The sequence below is a fragment of the Ovis aries genome, chromosome 5 (genome assembly GCF_016772045.2).
Source record: "Ovis aries strain OAR_USU_Benz2616 breed Rambouillet chromosome 5, ARS-UI_Ramb_v3.0, whole genome shotgun sequence".
Taxonomy (NCBI): Eukaryota; Metazoa; Chordata; class Mammalia; order Artiodactyla; family Bovidae; genus Ovis; species Ovis aries.
Genome location: NC_056058.1, coordinates 60260754 through 60279863, shown reverse-complemented (window position 1 = coordinate 60279863; position 19110 = coordinate 60260754). Strand labels below are relative to the sequence as shown.

At 44.3% G+C, this 19110-nt stretch overlaps 1 protein-coding gene across 1 annotated transcript in view; it reads left to right on the top strand.

The window, feature by feature from the left end:
• The first annotated feature begins 13154 nt into the window (after nucleotides 1-13154).
• CCDC69 (coiled-coil domain containing 69) overlaps nucleotides 13155-19110 on the top strand; it is a 48205-nt gene continuing 42249 nt past the window's right edge. Inside the window, exon 1 of the mRNA XM_027970425.2 lies at nucleotides 13155-13176. Coding sequence (XP_027826226.2) covers nucleotides 13155-13176 — 22 coding nt within the window. The remainder of the gene's footprint in view (nucleotides 13177-19110) is intronic.

The window sequence follows — 19110 nt, the reverse complement described above, 5'->3', positions numbered from 1 at the left end:
CAGAGTGCGAGGGAGGGGCGGGGTTGTTGCTTCTGAACTCACCGCTGTTACCTTCACTGCTGGAAGCACCATCATATTTTCACATATTTCATATTTTCATATTTGTCTTGCTCCCTATCTATACTACGCTTCCCCATAGCAGCGTTACAAATCACTGTCTTTTTAATAATTATTATAATGATAACTAACAATTAAGTGGTTTAATGCATACCAAGCATTGTAAAATAGGGACTCTATTTTTTTGCTCCATTTTACCACTGAAGAAACATACACGATAAGGTGAGCTTTGCCAAGGTCACATGACTAAGAACTGATAGAGCAAGGATTCTACTTATATATATCTCATCAGCCAAGATTTCCTTAAGCTATTACACTTTATAGTTCAGGTTAGATTTTTTTAAAAAGCAGTAGATATACTATTCCTGCCAAATTACTACTAGATTGTAAACCCCACAAGGGGTAAAACCGTGGCTTATGGTCATTAGTATTGTGTACCCGGTGCCTGACACATAATAGGCAATCAGTCTTTATTGAATAAATGAACGCATGAATAGAATTTAAAACAACCTAATCATCTTTTAAAAGAAATATTTTATTTTGGAATTAATTTTACGTTACAGAAAAGTTGCCAAAATAGCACAAAACTCTCTCCTAGTTTTCCACATTGTTAACGCTAAGATATAAGGGTATTTTTTATAAAAACTAAGAACTCGCATTGATGTATTAACTAAGCTCCAGATTTCACCTAATCTTCTAATACGTTTTTGTGATTGCACACTTTCCTCCCATTCTGATAACCCCTTCCCTCTCTCATCTAGCACAACCTCTTCATTATACACAAGTGCAATTTCAGGCCCCCTGAGTGAGAGGCCTTGTCTAATGTCACATGCATGCATTCTAAGTCACGTCAGTTCCATCCGACTTTTTGCGACACTGTGGACTGTATGTAGCCTGCCAGGCTCCTCTGTCCCTGGGATTTTCCAGGCAAGAATACTGGAGTGGGTTGCCATGCCAAGGTATGCTATGTCATGCCATGCCTCCTCTAGGGGATATTCCCAACCCAAGGATCAAACCCGAGTCTCCTGCAACTCCTGCATCGCAGGCAGATTCCTAACCACTGAACCACTGGGGAAGTTCCCAATGTCAAACAAAACTAGAACACACTTCTCCTGAAGCTGTTCTCAAAGAGGTCTAAGAGGTGTCCTTGGGACTGTGCTCCTTGGTGGACGTGTAGGTGGTGGATGACCTGGAGCCTCACTGGGAAGCCAGAAGGGGGCTGTACAACTCTCTTCCAGCAGTGTTCCTGCTTCTTCTTTGCACCTGTCAAGGCCCCACTACTCTATTATCCACTTGTATGGTCAGGCCCCATACGATGGCTCCTCTCTTGCTTCTGTATATCCCCTGCCCAATCTGGCCCTGCCTCACCCTTATATTATCTGCATGATTATCTCCCCTTCTTAAAGTGAAAGTTATTTTATTTTAAGAGTTTTTAATTTTCTTTTGGAGTAAAGTTGATTAACAATATTATGATAGCTTCAGGAGTAAAGCAGAGTGATTCAGTTATACATATATTGTATCCACTCCTTTTCAAATTTTTTCCCATTTAGATTATAACAGATTATTAAGCAGAGTTCCCCTGTACTGTACAGTAGGTCCTTGTTGATTATCCATTTTAAATATAGCAATGTGTACATGTAAGTTCCAAGCTATCCACCCCAGTCCCTGTAACAATAAATTCTTTCTCTAAGTCTATGGGTCTGTTTCTGTTTGGTAAATAAGTTCATTTGTATCATTTTTTTTTTTAGATTTTGCATATAATGGATATCATGAGATATTTGTCTTTTTCTGTCTGACTTACTTCACTCAGTATTGCTGCAAATGGTTGTTTTTAATAGCTAAGTAATATTCCCTTATATGTATGTATAAGGTGATTAATCAACAGTTACCTGCATGATCAGCTGCATGTTCGTGCTCAGTTGTGTCTGACTCTTTGCAGCCCCATGGACTGTAGCCCACCAGGCTTCTCTGTCCATGGGATTTTCCAGGCAGGAATACTGGAGTGGGTTGAAACCCATGTCTCCTTCCTCTCCTGCATTGGCAGGCAGATTCCTTACCAATGAGCCACCTAGGAAGCCTGTGTGATCAAGCTAATAATGTTTTTAGTCCTTTAACCAAAACAGCTCCAGCATGTTCAGTAATTCACAGGAAACAGTGACTGCCTGCAAGGATTGTGTACCGAAAGAGCTGTGGTAAAGGTGAGTTACAAGTCCCCCTGGCATCCAAGGAGCCCTTTTGATGTCATGTCCACTGCAACTAGTAGCCTCCTCCTCCCCTGTGTAGTGGAGATTGCAGCTGTGTCATGCCTTCTGCCACTGGTACTCGGTGGGGGATCGTTCCAGGTCCTTTGCCTCTGATTTATAAGATTCCCTGTCCAATAATTGATGTCTGTGTCTCTGAGTCCTTCAGAGTTCCTTCTGCAGTCTCAAAGCTAGGCGATGGCAAAGAATGCAGGACTGTAGAGGGCAGCCCTACACCATTTCCTTCCAGCTCCTAAAGACTCCGTTCCCTCCGCCTCAGGCACACTCCATCACACAAGATATCAATCAGTTCTGTTCGGTCAATCAGTCATGTCTGACTCTTTGCTACCCCATGGACTGCAGCACGCCAAGCCTCCCTGTCCATCACCAACTCCTGGAGATGGCTCAAACTCATGTCCATCGAGTCCATCCAACCATCTCATCCTCTGTCGTCCCCTTCTCCTCCCATCTTCAATCTTTCCCAGCATCAGGGTCTTTTCCAGTGAGTCAGTTCTTCACATCAGGAGGCCAAAAGTACTGGAGTTTCAGCTTCAGCATCAGTCCTTCCAATGAATATTCAGGACTGATTTCCTTTAGGATTAATTGGTTTGATCTCCTTGCAGTCCAAGGGAGTCTCAAGAGTCTTCTCCAACACCACAGTTCAAAAGCATCAAATTTTTGGCGCTCAGCTTTCTTTATAGTCCAACCCCCACATCCATACATGACTACTGGAAAAACCATAGCTTTGACTAGACAGACCTCTTTTGGCAAAGTAATGTCTCTGCTTTTTAATATGCTGTCTAGTTTGGTCATAGCTTTTCTTCCAAGGAGCAAGTGTCTTTTAATTTCATGGCTGCAGTCACCATCTGCAGTGATTTTGAAGCCCAAGAAAACAAAGTCTGTCACTGTTTCCGTCGCTTCCCCATCTATTCGCCATGAAGTGATGAGGCCAGATGCCATGATCTTAACTTTTTGAATGTTGAGTTTTAAACCAGGTTTTTCACTCTTCTTTCAGTTTGTTCAAGAGACTCTTTAGTTCCTCTTCAATTTCTGCCAAAATAGTTGTGTCATCTGCAATATCTGAAGTTATTGATATTTCTCCCGGCAGTGTTGATTCCAGCTTGTGTTTCATCCAGCCCAGCATTTCACATGATGTACTCCACATATAAGTTAAATAAGCTGGGTGATGATATACAGCTTTGACTTACTCCTTTCCCAATTTGGAACGAGTCTGTTATTCCATGTCTGGTTCTAACTGTTGCTTCTTGACCTGCATACAGATTTCTCAGGAGGCAGGTAAGGTGGTCTGGTATTTCCATCTCTTTAAGAATTTTCCAGTTTGTTAGATGTCAGTGGGGTCTTGGGCAATTAAAGGCCAAATCTCCTGGCCACCTAGGAGAACCTCTCAATGAACAAACAGGCACTATCCTTGGGGATTAGAGTGACTGACATCTCCACCTGAAGGGCTTTGGATGCGATTGTGGAAGGCTAGAGACACAGCGCATTGGAGAGCAAATGGCAACCCACTCCAGTATTCTTGCCTGGAGAATCCCAGGGATGGGGTAGCCTGGTGGGCTGCCATCTATGGGGTTGCACAGAGTTGGACACGACTGAAGTGACTTAGCAGCAGCAGAGACACAGTGAGTGGAAACAAAGCAAACCTTGCTTCCTGAAGAGCAACTCAAAGGTGTCTACGTAAAAGAAAAAGTGCACAATGTGAGAGTTTCAAGTGAAGCTTTACTGGGGGCAAAATGAGGACTGCAGCCCGTGGTACAGCACCTCAGCCCTGAGAAACTGCTCCAAAGAAGCAGCAGGGAAGGTCAGTATATGTGAGATTTTGGTAAAGGGGGAATACATGCAGTCATGCACATATCTTTCCAGAAGATTTCTGCTAGTCTCTTGAAGCTTTTGCTAGTCTAAGGAACAGTCATTGCCGTGAAGGATTTTAGTGCTTTTCTAGATGTGAGAAGATACAAGAAGAGGAGTGTGAAAAAGCTGGCTTAAAACTCAGTGTTGAAAAAAACAAAGATTGTGGCATTTGGTCCCATTATGTCATGGCTAATAGAAGGGGGAAAAGTGGAAGCAGTAACAGATTTTCTCCTCTTGGGCTCTAAAATCATGGCAGATGGTGACTGCAGCCATGGAATTAGAAGACATTTGCTTCTTGGAAAGAAAGCTGTGACAAACCTAGACAGTGTATTAAAAAGCAAAGGTCTGTCTAGTCAAAGCTATTATTGTCTTTCCAGCAGTCAAGTATGGATGTGAGAGTTGGACCATAAAGAAAGCAGAGAGCCAAAGAATTGATGCTTTGTAACTGTGCTGCTGTAGAAGACTCCTGAGAGTTCCTTGGATAGCAAGGAGATCAAACCAGTCAAACTAAAGGAAATCAACCCTGAATATTCATTGGAAGGACTGATGTTGAAGCTGAAGCTCCAGTACTTTGACTACCTGATGCAAAGAGCCCACTCATTAGAAAAGACTCTGATGCTGGGAACGATTGAAGGCAGAAGAAGAGGGCAACTGAGGATGAGATGGTTGGATGGCATCATCAATTCAATGGACTTGAATTTGGGCAAACTCCAGGAGATAGTGAGGGGCAGAGAGGCCTGGCATACTGCAGTCCATTGGGGTCACAAAGAGTCTGACACAACTTAGTGACTGAACAACAACATCAACAAAGCTCATAAAATCAGCTTCTGAAAATATCTAACTCTCTGACGACCTGTCCTGCCAGTCTCCCCCTCCCCTCAGCACCCCACCTCATTCCTGATCTCCATTCTAAACTTTCAGAGTGTGTTGAAGGTCAGAGGCACATGATTTAATTCTTGTTGCGGTAGATGGCCAGTGGCAATTTATAGTCAATAAAGGTGTAGATGACCTTGTTGTGCACATACCCTGCGGAGCTAGGACTCTGTTTCCTCACTGAACTGTTGTTTTTCTTTGTTTTTCCTTTGTTGTTGCATTCCCTCTCTTTCCTGATTAGTAACTGATTAAATCTGCCCTTTGGAACTCAGGGAAGGTCTAGTACACTAACGACGTTTCTGTATAGACAAGAAATGGTAAACATGGAAAGGTTTTTATACCTAGGAATGTCCTGGAGGGTCCTGCTCATTTTCAGATTTAGTGAGGAATGCTGCTGCTGCTGCTGCTGCTGCTGCTAAGTGGCTTCAGTCGTGTCTGACTCTCTGCAACCCCATAGACGGCAGCCCACCAGGCTCCCCTGTCCCTGGGATTCTCCAGGCAAGAACACTGAAGTGGGTTGCCATTTCCTTCTCCAATTCGTGAAAGTGAAAAGTCACAGTGAAGTTGCTCAGCTGTGTCTGACTCTTCGCGACCCCATGGACTGCAGCCCACCAGGCTCCTCCACCCATGGGATTCTCCAGGCAAAAGTACTGGAGTGGGTTGCCATTGCCTTCTCCGAGTGAGGAATGCTTACCTCCTCAAATTCATAGTAGTGTGAAGAGGTCACAGACAGCAACACAAGCCTCAAGCATCATTTGTCTATGTGGTGTTTCTCAGAATTTTTGCTTTTTTTTAAATTGAACTATAGTTGGTTTACAGTGTTGTGAAGGAGGAGACAGAGCTGGACTCCGTCTTGGGCCAGGCTGCGAACATTAGGCTACACACATGGTCACCTTCCCAATGGACTCTGAACTTTGTGCCCGGTGTCTATAGAAATGGCAAACCAATGGAAAACCAGACCCCCGGATAAAAGAGCCTCAGGACTTGTACTTGGACTCTCCGTTGCCTAAAAGAATATGCTAATTATCTCTGTAACAGAACAAAGTGGTAAATTCCATTATGTTTATCAGGATATGACCACAGGCCTACTGATAAATATCCACTGTTTATCTAGTCTTGTGACACATGAATCATGGGTTAACTTTGATCATTGTCTCTCTTTTACCTTGTCCAGACTAGTTTCAAGGAATTTGGGGAGGTGGGTTTGAGCAAGCACGCTTAGGGTATATAAAGTTTTCACAAAAACTGGTCGGGGTCCTTGACTAAGAGGAGACTCTGCCTTGGGCCCGCCAGTGTAATAAACTGCACTCCACTATCTGCATTGTCCTGAGTGAGTTTGTTTCCCAGAATGCGTGGCTACAACAGTTGTGTTAGTTTCTGGTGTGTAGCAAAGTGATTCAGATGCACACTCACACATATGTGTGTATACATATACATGTTTGTATTCTTTTTCATTCTTTTCTTTTATCATTTATTACAAGATACTGAATAGAGTTTCCTGTGCTACACATAAGACCTTGTTATTTACCTATTTTAGATATAGTAACGTGTATACTTGGTTGCCAGTGTATAATAAAAGCAAGTGGTTTCTCATTAAATTATGTATTTCCAGCTTTCCTGAAAGACTCAGAGAATTTGAAAACACTTCTGTGCATTCCCACAGGGCAATAGTCCATTGAAACTGAGTTGTGTTTGATGGGGTTCTGCAGTCTCCACAGCCCCTACAGGCCATGTGACTCTCACTTTTGTTACCGCCTGGTTATGATAGGGACAGAGTGAAGGGACAAAGTAGGTGATTTAATAGTTATTTGCACTAGGGGATTTTAAGTAGAAAAAATATGGGAGACCCCTGGAAGTTATTGATTACTCAAGAAAGCAGATTTTCTTAACCATAAAACCAAGCAGGCTTGCTTAGCAACAAAGCCTTACAGTAGATGCATGATACATGCCCCCAAACAACACAACACTAGTGACATGAGACCCATATGCCTCCCAGTGAGCGCAGTAAGTCAATGATCCCCAGGACATGCTCTCTGCACACATAAAAAAACAATAATTTGTGGACCTAGCTTGACCATGTAGGGACAAAAAACTCTCCCGCCCAATCTGGAGGAGGATCTGATGATGGAAACGTGACATCTACTCAAGAAAAACAAAGTTCTTCTCCCCTCCCCACTTTTCCTTTGATTATAAAACTGTAGCCCAATAAGCTCTTGGGGGCATGGCATCCCCACAACCACAGCAGTCCTGTTCTAATGAGTCACTTCTTATTTATCATTGCACCTCTCGATGAATTCCTTTCTGCTCTAGGACATAAAGGACTGTGGTACTGGAGCTCTTTGGAGCCCCTGAAATGACATCCCAATGGTTTCAGTCTCTGTGAGTTTCAGCCCCAAATTTAGCCTGGATCTCTGGTTTTAAACAAGTTAGAACTGGACACGGAACAACTGACTGGTTCCAAATCAGGAAAGGAGTATGTCAGGCTGTATATTGTCATCCTGCTTATTTAACTTATATGCACAGTACATCATGAGAAATGCTGGACTGGATGAAGCACAAGCTGGAATCAAGATTGCAGGGAGAAATATCAATAACCTCAGATACGCAGATGACACCACCCTTATGGCAGAAAGTGAAGAACAACTAAAGAGCCTCTTGGTGAAAGTGAAAGAGGAGAGTTAAAAAGTTGGCATAAAACTCAACATTCAGAAAATTAAGATCATGATATCTGGTCCCATCACTTCATGGCAAATAGATGGGGAAACAGTGGCTGACTTTATTTTCTTGGGCTCCAAAATCACTGCAGATGGTTGATTACAGCCATGAAATTAAAAGATGCTTGCTCCTTGGAAGAAAAGTTATGACCAACTTAGAAAGCATATTAAAAAGAAGAAACTTTACTTGGCCAACAAATGTCCATCTAGTCAAAGCTGTGGTTTTTCCAGGAGTCATGTATGGATGTGAGAGTCAGACTATAAAGAAAGCTGAGTGCTGAAGAATTTATGCTTTTGAAACTGTGGTGTTGGAGAAGACTCTTGAGAGTCCCTTCAACTGTAAGAAGATCCAACCATTCTATCCTAAAGGAAATCAGTCCTGAATATTCATTGTAAGGACTGATGCTGAAGCTGAAACTGAATACTTTGGCCATCTGATGCAAAGAGGTGACTCATTGGAAAAGACCCTAATGCTGGGAAAGACTGAAAGTGGGAGGAGAAGGGGACGATAGAAGATGAGACGGTTGGATGGCATCACTGACTCAATAGACAAGAGTTTGAGTAAACTCCGGGAGTTGGTGATGGACAGGGAGGCCTGGCGTGCTGCAGTCCACGGGGTCTCAAAGGGTCAGAGATGACTGAGCGACTGAACTGAGCTGAACTGGTTTTAAATATTGGCTATTCTTCTTATTAAGTTCTTTTCAAACTTTTAAAAAGGTAAAATCATAACTCTCATACAGATGTGAAATGAGCTTGCTGTAGTGATTTATTTTAACTCCTTTAATGCACGAACCTGTGAGATGTTACAGCCAGTGTAAAGCAGAGTCCAAAGAACAAACACAAATATGGATCACAAATTGAGATAAAAGTACATATGGAGGCAAAATTAGCCTCTTCCATAGTGGGGGAGAGAAGTCAATTTAACAAGTCACAGGACAAAAATGACTGTCTATAGGCAAAGATTATTTTCCATTGCTCTGGGTTATCTACATCTTCAGTCAGCTCTTCGCATCAGGTGGCCAAAGTATTGGAGCTTCAGCTTCAGCATCATTCCTTCCAATGAATACTCAGGGTTGATTTTCTTTAGGATTAACTGTTTTGATCTCCTTGCTCCCTCAAGAGTTTTCTTCAGCACCACCGTTTGAAAGCGTCAGTTCTTCAGAGCTCAGCCTTCCTTATGGTCTGACTCTCACATCCATACATGACTACTGGAAAAACCATAGATTTGACTATATGGACCTTTGTCAACAAAGTGATGCTTCTGCTTTTTAATACTCTGTCCAAGTTTGTCATAGTTTTTCTTCCAAGGAGCAAACATCTTTTAATTTCAGGGTTGCCATCACCATCCACAGTGATTTTGGAGCCCCCCCCCCAAAATAGTCTGCCACTGTTTCCATTGTTTCCCCATCTATTTCCCATGAAGTGATGGGACCGGATGCCATGATCTTAATTTTTTGAATGTTGAGTTTTAAGCCAGCTTTTTCACTCTCCTCTTTCACTTTCATCAAGAGGCTCTTTTAATTCCTCTTTGCTTTTTTACATAAAGGTGGTGTCATCTGCACATCTGAAGTTATTGCTATTTCTCCCGGCAATCTTGATTCCAGATTGTGCTTTACCTACCCTGGCATTTCACATGATGTACTCCGCATATAAGTTAAATAAGCATGGTGACAATATACAGCCTTGACATACTCCTTTCCTGATTTGGAACCAGTCTGCTGTTCCATGTCCAGTTCTAACTGTTGCTTCTTGACCTAAATGTAGGTTTCTCAGAAGGCAGATAAGGTGGTCTGGTATTCCCATCTCTTTAAGAATTTTCCACAGCTTGTTGTGATCCACAGTGTCAAAGGCTTTAGCATAAATGAAGAAGAAGTAGATGTTTTTTTTTAATTCTCTTGCTTTTTCTATGATCCAGCAGATGTTGGCAATTTGACCTCTGGTTCCTCTGCCTTTCATAAATCCAGCTTGTACATCTGAAAGTTCTCAGTTCGTGTACTGTTGAAGGCTAGCTAGGAGAATTTTGAGTGTTACTTTGCTAGCATGTGAAATGAGTGCACTTGTGTGGTACTTTGAACTTTCTTTGGCATTGCCCTTTTTTGGGATTGGAACGAAAACTGACCTTTTCCAGTCCTGTGGCCACTGCTGAGTTTTCCAAATTTGCTGGCATAGTGAATGCAGCACTTTAACAGCATCATCCTTTAAGATTTGAAATAACACAGCTGGAATTCCATCACCTCCACTAGCTTTGTTCATAGTGATGCTTCCTAAGGACCACGTGACTTCACACTCCAGAATGTTTGGCTCTAGGTGAGTGATCACACCATTGTGGTTATCTGCATCATTAAGACCTTTTTTGTACAGTTTTTCTGTGTATTCTTGCCACCTGTTCTTAATATGTTCTGCTTCTGTTAAATCCATACCATTTGTGTCCTTTGTTGAGCCCATCTTTGCATGAAATGTTCCCTTTATATCTCTAATTTTCTTGAAGAGATCTCTAGTCTTTCCCATTCTATTGTTTTCCTCTATTTCTTTGCATTATCCACTTAGGAAGACTTTCTTCTCTTTCCTTGCTATTCTTTGGAATGCTGTATTCAGATGGGGATATCTTTCCTTTTCTCCTTTGCCTTTCATTTCTCTTCTTTTCTCAGCTATTGTAAGGCTTCCTCAGACAACCACTTTGCCTTTTTGCATTTATTTTTCTTGGGGATGGTTTTGATCACTGCCTCCTATAAAATGTTACAAACTTCCATCTGTAGTTCCTCGGGCATTCTATCAAATCTAATCCCTTGAATCTATTTGTCGCTTCCACTGTATCATCATAAGGGATTTGATTTAGGTCGCACCTGAATGGCCTAGCGGTTTTCTCTACGTTCTTCAATTTAAGTCTGAATTTTACATTAAGGAGTTCATGATCTGAGCCACAGTCACCTCCCAGTTTTGTTTTGCTGACTGTATAGAGCTTCTCCATCTTTGGCTGCAAAGGATATAATCAATCTGATTTCAGTGTTGACCATCTGGTGATGTCTGTGTGTAGAGTCTTCTCTTGTGTTGTTGGAAGAGGATGTTTGCTATGACCAGTGCGTTCTCTTGGCAAAACTCTGTTAGCCTTTGCCCTGCCTCATTTTGTACTCCAAGGCCAAACTTGCCTATTACTCCACGTATCTCTTGACTTCCTATTTTTGCATTCCAGTTCCCAGTGATGAAAAGGACATCTTTTTGGTGCTAGTTCTAGAAGATCTTGTGGGTGTTCATAGAACTGTTCAACTTCTTCCTCTTTGGCATTAGTGGCTGGTGCATAGCCTTGGATTACTGTGATGTTGAATGGTTTGCCTTGGAGACGAACGGAGATCATTCTGTTGTTTTTGAGACTGCACCAAAGAACTGCATTGTGGACTCTTTTGTTGACCATGATGGCTACTCCATTTCTTCTAAGGGATTTTTGCCCACATGGTCATCTGAATTAAATCTGCCCATTCCCATCCATTTTAGTTCACTGGTTCCTAAAATGTCGATGTTCATTCTTGTCATCTCCTGTTTGACCACTTCCAATTTACTTTGATCATGGACCTAACATTCCAGGTTCCTATGCAGTATTGTTCTTTACAGCATCAGACTTGACTTTTGCCACTAGACATACCCACACCTGGGCATTGTTTCCGTTTTGGCTCAGCCTCTTCATTCCATCTGGAGCTATTTCTCCACTCTTCTCCAGTAGATATTGGACACCTACTGACCGGGGGGATTAATCATTCAGTGTCATATCTATTTGCCTTTTCATATTGTTCATGTATTCTCAAGGCAGGAATGCTGAAGTGGTTTGCCATTCCCTTTTCCAGTGAACCATGTTTTGTCAGAAATCTCCACCATGACCTGTCCATCTTGGGCGGTCCTACATGGCATGGCTCATAGTTTTATTAAGTTACACAAAGCTGTGATCCATGTAATCATTTTGGTTAGTTTTCTGTGATTATGGTCTTCATTCTGTCTGCCCTCTGATAGATGAGGATGAGAGGCTTATGCAAGCTTCCTGATGCCCTTAACTTTACTGGGCCTCAGTTTCTCCATTTGTTAGAAAGTAAGATCAAACTAGATGATTCCCAAGGTCCCTTTCAACTTTGAGAGTCTGTCTCTACATGTAGATTGAGCTTCCCTGATGGCTCAGCTGGTAAAGAATCTGCCTGCAAAACAGGAGACACAGGTTTGATCCTGGGTCGGGAAGATCCTCTGGAAGAGGAAACGGTGGCCCACTCCAGTGTTCTTGCCTGAAAAATCTAATGGACAGAGAAGCCTGCTGGGCCACAGTCCAGTCCAAAGGGTCACAATGAGTTGGACTTGATTGAGCAACTAAACACACATACACGTAGGTGGACCTATGGCTGATTCATGTTGATGTTTGGTAGACGCCAACACAATACTGTCAACCCATTATCCTTCAATCAAAAGTAAATAAATTTTTAAAAACACATACATACATACCTGTAGAAAACTAGTAGGAATGCTCTGGAAGTCATTTCAATCCCCTTTGGCTAGCCCATTTTAGAGATCAAGAAATTGAAGCCCAGAGAGGGACAGACCTTGCCCAAGGCTACCCAGCAGAAATGGGATGATAATCCAGGTTTCTGGCCTCTCGCTCAGGCTCGCACCTCTGGGTGGCATTGCAAAAGCACAGCCCCTTTCTCACTTCACTCTTCTGAACCATGAAAGCAGCTGGAGGCCTGACAGGGCCTAAGGGGAGCAGAGGTTGGACTACTTGGGCAGGCACAGCAGGGCTGGGGAAGGTGCCACAGGAGTACCCAGGGTGGTACGCCCCATTCAAATTTGCATTGCTTTCATTCCCCCAAATTTTCATCTCATTAGAGCCTTTGCCTAGAGCTGTGATTCTCAATGCTGGCTATACACTGGAATCACCAGGAGAGCCTTAAGCAAACGACCTAGGATTCCAGGCCCAGGCTGCACCGCAGAGTGGGACCCAGGCAGCAACATTTTTTAAAGTAACCCCCAGATGATTCCTAGGTGCAGCCAACTTGGAGAATTACTGGACAAAAGCAGCTTTTCTCTAACGGTAATAAACATGCACAATACCTGGGATCTCATTAAAATGCAGATTATGCTTCAGCAGGTCTGGATAAGAGCCCAAGAATCTGTGTTTCTAAGAAGCTGCTGATGAGGCCAGGGTTATCCAGGAGCCCACAGGGTAGCAATGGTCAGGACCAGACACTCTCTCCACCCCTGAGTTGTAGGGGTGGGATACAGATGGAATCTCTATTTCCTCCCAAGAAAGGCGTCTGGTGAACTTATTTCCTCTTCCTCTGTTTACTGAAACAGAGCAGAAAGGACAAAGCCTCAGCTGTTGCCAGATTCTCACTCTACACCTCATTGCTCTGCTACATGTTGAGGCAGGATGGATTCCGTGATGTCTGAAGGTCAGCGCAGATGCAGCACCCTGTGACATGTCTCGCTCCAGTGAGCTGCCCAAGGGGAGCTGGGTGGATCCAGGCAGTCTGGCCTAAAGCCTGTTCTTTGAACAGCTCTCCTCAACTTTTCCTACCCTTCCTCCTGACTCCTTCCCTGCCCCTTCACTAGCCTCCAAAGTGGCTCTCAAGATAGTTTGAATTAAACAGACCTTGGCTGTTGTGCCAGTAACCTTCCAACCAAGGACAACCCCACTGACTTATGAGGAACGAGGGCAACGCCTAACTGAGGGGGAGAGTATTAGGAAATTTGTCCCTTCTAAGGGCTTGGGACATGGACTCAGGGACAGGGTCACAATGCAACAGATTTCAGTTGGGCAGAACCTTGCTCAAAACTCCTGCATATGTGCCTTTACAATTGAAACTGAGTCCCCCTAAAACTGAGCTCCCTCTCTATCCAAACTTTATTCTCTTTCTTGTCCTCTCTGATCTCAAGCCTGTACTAACTGAAAACTAATCAACTAGAGTCAGATAACTAAAATTGCTGTTGTCAATAACATGTTAATATACCAAAATTACTATTGTAGATATCATTATTAATGTACAAACTCAGGTAGTTTTTCAAGGGGCAAGATGAGCTAATAGACCCCTGAGCCATGGATCACCTGGCTCGAGAATCATAAACCAGAGATATCCTGACCTCCTGAAATTACGATTAAGAAATGTCACAAGGATAATTAATTCCAACCTCTATGTTCCTCCCCTTGCAGAAACGCCTAATCAGCGACTGCACTGGAGTGGACCTCTGAGGCCTGTCTCCCAGTTCCCTACTGCGGCACCCGGCAGTGAGTGAGTGCTGTTCTTTTCTTCACTACCACTCCGCCGTGTTAGTACACTGGCTTTCCCGTGCATTGGAGCCTCAGATCCAAGTTGGTTTGGTAATATTCATAACAGTTCCCAAGGATTTCGATCAGCTATCTAATTCATTCACTCATTCAGCAAGCATTTGCTGGGCAGAGCAATGCCAGTGTCACAACCCTGGGATGCAATCCGCCAGCACTCACTGCTATTGCTTCAGGCACCTCACACCCTGCAGGGTTGGTCGGAAATGAGCAGCTGTCAGCAACCACCTGTAGTACATCCATGCCGCCAGCAGGGGGAGACCGCTACCCAATTTGGGCTCCTTCTTACCTGACACACTGGCCCAGTGTGGACAGACCTGGTTTTTCAAGAGAAGCTGGGAGTCCAGATTTTTATGTGAATGTTTCAAATCGTTAAGGATGGGGAGAGAATTCAGATAGTAATAAAAACTGTGTAAGTTAAAAATAAGTCTGTAAGACAGATATCCCTAAAAAACCCGAGTGAGCACACTCTGAAGTTGACCCCAAAGTGTGGGATCCTGAAATTCATTCAAAAATGCCAGGGCTTCACATCACTCATTTAATGCTCGCTTTTGACATGTGGGGAGACTGAGGACCAGAGAGAAGGGAGACTTGCCCAGGTTTGTTAGGGCAGAGCCAAGAGTTGGTGCCTGGGGTCCTACTTCTGGTCCAGGTCATCTAGCCGTGGGAAGCATTCCCACCGAAACCCTGGGGTCCTCAGGGAGACGAGACTGGCATGCTCTGAGAGCTGGTCCTGACTAGGGGAGCCCTGACGGGACCGGGGAGGTCGCCAGAGCCCAAGGGCAGGAGGGGGAGCCGGAGTTTATTTTTAGCTGCCTAGAATGTGCCTCTAAGCCTTATTTAGACATCAGGCGACAGAGTGAGCTGGAGGCAGCAGGGACGGGGGAGGAGAGAGCCCCCCCTCCCTGCGCTCCTCTTACAACTGCTCTTCCCTGCCCTGCCCCTTATCATCCTTTCTGGGGGCTCTGGGGCTGCTCTAAATAGCAGCCCTTGCTGGCGTGGGTGCTGTCCTGCTCTGGCTGGCTGGCTGGCTTCCTCCTCCACCTCCACCCTTCTTCCCATTCCCCACAGTCCCACAGAGAAATAGAACTCCAGGATCCTGGAATGTTTTTTCTTCATCTTCTGGGTTCACAGATCCCTTTGAGAAGCTGTAGTAATTTACTATGGTGGTTTAGAGCTTACGTTGTGGAGTGTGATGGACCTGAGTTCAACTCCAGCACACGACCCTAAGCAAGACCTTACACTCCCCAAACCCAAGTTTCCACTTCAGTAAAGTAGAAATAGTAACCCCCTCCCACCCCCGCCCACAACCTCCATCACGGTTCCTGAAGATTAAATGTGATAAAATATGTACAGACCTTAGCCTGCCATAACAAATCCTCAGTAAATTATGGCAAGAGTGATTAAAGCTACAGACTTACCCAGAAAAAACAGAATTGCTCATACATGTACAGTTGTGAATGTAATTTCAAGATGTTCAGGTAGCCCCTGAAGCCTGCTGATCCCAGTCCAACTTCGGACCCAATTCAGCTAATTCAACCATTCATTCATTTGTTCAGCAGATTTTGCTAGAATTTACTCCATGCCTGGCACTGGGTAAAGTGTGGGGTGGGGGGATGTGAGGCCTGAGAAGGGAATGTATGTGAATTATCCAGGGTTAAAAATGGAAACCAATAGCAAGTTAAAGATTGGAATGAAAGTCTCTCTCTTTTTTGAAGGAACTTTCTTAAGGTATAATGTATACACACACACACACACACACAAATTGTACATATGTAACCTATATGACTGAATGAGTCTGGTCATAAGCATGCACCCCTGAAACCATCGCCACAATCGAGGTAATAGACATGTCCATCACTTCCAAAATTTTCCTTGCTCCCCTTTGTGTTTTGGTTCTGTTTGTTTTGTTTTTGTGGAAAGAACACTTACCATGAGATCCACCCTCTTAACAATGTCCAAGTGCACAATATTACTGTTAACTCCAGACACTGTGTTGCTCCACAGAATCTCTGGAACCACCGAACTCCTCTCTGCTTCCAAGACATCCTTTGAGATCCCTCATGTGAGTGGATTCATGCAGTATTTGTCCTTCTGTAACTGGCTCTCTTTGCTTAGCACAATATTGTCCAGGCTCAGCCATGTTGTCCCAAGTGGCAGAATTTCTTTTTAAAGGCTAACTAAACTTTGTATGCATGCAATCATTTATCTGTCATTGGACCTTTGGCTGATTCCAGATCTTGGCTTTGGTTAACGTTACAGTGGACATTAGGAGTACAAATAACTCTTCACCATCCTGATTTCAATTCTTCTGAAAATATACCCAGAAGTGAGATTGCTGGATTATAGTACTGTACTTTTTAATTTTTTGAGAACCCTCCCTACTGCTTTTCATAGCGACTATACCATTTTATATTCCCACCAACATGTACCAGAATGCAAGTGTCTTGGGTGCCAATCTTGATTTCTTTGAGGAGGAAATTCTGTGTCTGGAAAAAAAAAAAAATTAGTCATTCAGTCTTGTCTGACTTTTTGCAACCCCATGGACTTGTAGCCCATCAGGCTCCTCTGTCCATGGAATTCTTCAGGCAAGAATACTGGAGTAGGTAAGCCATTCCCTTCTCCAGGGAATCTTCCCAACCCAGGGATCGAACGTAGGTCTCCTGCATTGCAGGCTGATAGATTCTTAACCCTCTGAGCCATCAGATGGTGTCCCCATGTCTGAAAGGGGACCACAACGAAGACTTCTTCAAGTTACAATCACAATGGATCTGGACATCCATTCCCTCCGGACCCCTACCCCAGCAGGCCCCTGCGTGCTTTTTCCAACATGCTTTACCTCCCAGTGTTAGCCTCCCTCAGTGGGGACCTCACCGCCAAGCTGGACCCCTGAATCTTGGACCAGCTGGAAGGTCTTTCCTCCCAAGGAGGTGGAGCCCCAACAATCCCTGATTGCTCTACCCACTGCATCTAGTTTTCCACGAACACTGATTATCTTCAAGTGCTTGAGATGCAGAAGTGCCTTGAAAAAGCACAGGGGCAGTGGGGTGACCTGAAGATCTGATCTCCTTCCCTCCTTGCCCAACTTCCAAGGCCTTCCTGACCTCGGGCTGCCCCAGCAGTCCAGGTTCCAGATCCCTCCCTCTGCAGCTGCTTCTTTAAGAAGCATCATAGGAACTGGTCCTGCTACTGTCCTTGGATCCTGCCCAGGGCCCTGATTTAAAAGGTATTGCAACGGTTTAAAAAAAAAAAAAAAAGTGCTGTAACCCAAGGCCCTGGTAACCACAACACTGCCGGCTGCTACAGCCGCCTCCTAGGCGAGAGAGAGGAAACTGCTCCCCGCCTACCCGCCTACTCCGGGACAGACACTCATGCTCAGCCTCCGTGCAGCTCCCGCCTCCCTACCACATTATCTCTGGCTGCAAGCTCAGCGGGGTCGGGGCCTGAGCTGAACCCGGGGCTGCAGGCCTCCTGGACCCTAGTGCCTTTGGGAAGCGTCCCCGTTCCCTCCTGAACAGTTTCGGGAGATGTTTGAGAGCTTCGGAAGAGCACTTTCTGTCCGCTCTCCACCTGAGCCCCGAGAGGGACCGTGAATAATAACCCCAATCCGATCGCGCCACTCCCACTGTCCACAGGATTAAGTAAGAACGTCTTGGCCAAGATTTCAATGTCCTCTGGTCTCTATCCGTCCCCCACACTCCTTGCTCTCGCCGAACACACGCAAAGCAGCTGGGCCCCTCTGAAAACCCACCCAGCACTGTGCAGTGGGCACGCGTGTTCTCCCCACTTTCTTTTCATTTTATACATGTATAGATTGCAGAATAATCAGCACAAGAAGGTCCGTTAACGCAGCCATCTCCTCACAGAGCTATACTTCCCCACTTTCTTGGTAAGAAGCATCCCTGCTTAGTCTATGTAGCTCAGGTCAAATGTGACATCCCTGGGGAAGCCTGCCCTTCCTTTTCCTCCCAGATAGTGTTGGTTACTCCTTTTGCTTCCCTGGTTTTTTTCCATACCCCTGTTACATTATCTGCCTACCTAGACTAGAAGAGATGTAACTGCCTGAAAATATTTTCTTTAGTTTGCATGATGGTATGTGTGTGAGAGAGAGGAAAGAAAAACCAGATTTTTAAAATCCCCCAAGATTTCTAGTTTCTCTTGAAAAGTTGGAAGGTCAGGCCAGCTTGGGGTTTCATTTCCTTCTAACACCATCCACCCTAACATATCCGCTCGTGCTTCTTTTACAGGGGTATGTGGTCCCTGGTTTATACCCCATCCCTGTCTGATGCCTCTCCTCATTTATGTACCTTCCCAGTCTCATAGACAGGTTTTAAGCCTTAGTGCTGGATCATATCTCTCATATGTTCTGGGTTACTCCTGTTCACAAAATATTCTGCCTCCTTGTCCCCATGAACCATTTGGATGCCCTAGAAATTCCAGTCTGTTGGCAAAGAGTAAGGGAATAGAATCAGGTAAATAAAAAATGTACATGTCACAAATTCCTTTGCTAAATCATGGGTTCCAATTTTTTACTTAGAAAACAGTCCCTACTTCACCATCTTCTAATTCTCGCTCCTGTTAGTTCCCTGTGGGGAAGATGCTCCCATTGGAGTTGAGCAAGGAAGGAGGCATCAGGGCAGGAAACACCAGATTTTCCAGGAAGGAGGGATTTAGGGCAAGTTATCTGTTAGAAAAGGGTTGCTTAAATCTTGATTGCATAGCAGGTGACATAGATGAGAAACTATGGAAAACGGGGCACTGCTCATGGACTCAGCCCTGGACCCCACTCAATCTCTCATCTCTGTGCCCATTAAAAAATGGATGTCAGGAAGACAAGGTTGAAAGCAGTTCAAATGTAAGCACACATCAGAGTTATCTGGAGGATTCATAAAACACAGATTCCTGGGTCCCCTACCCAGAATTTCTGAGGCAGCTGGTCTGGGTCAGAGCTCCAAAATTTGCATTTCTAACCATTTCCCAAGAAAGGCTGATGCTTCTGATCCCCCAGACCACATTTGAGAACCATTGATGTTAAAAAAAAAAA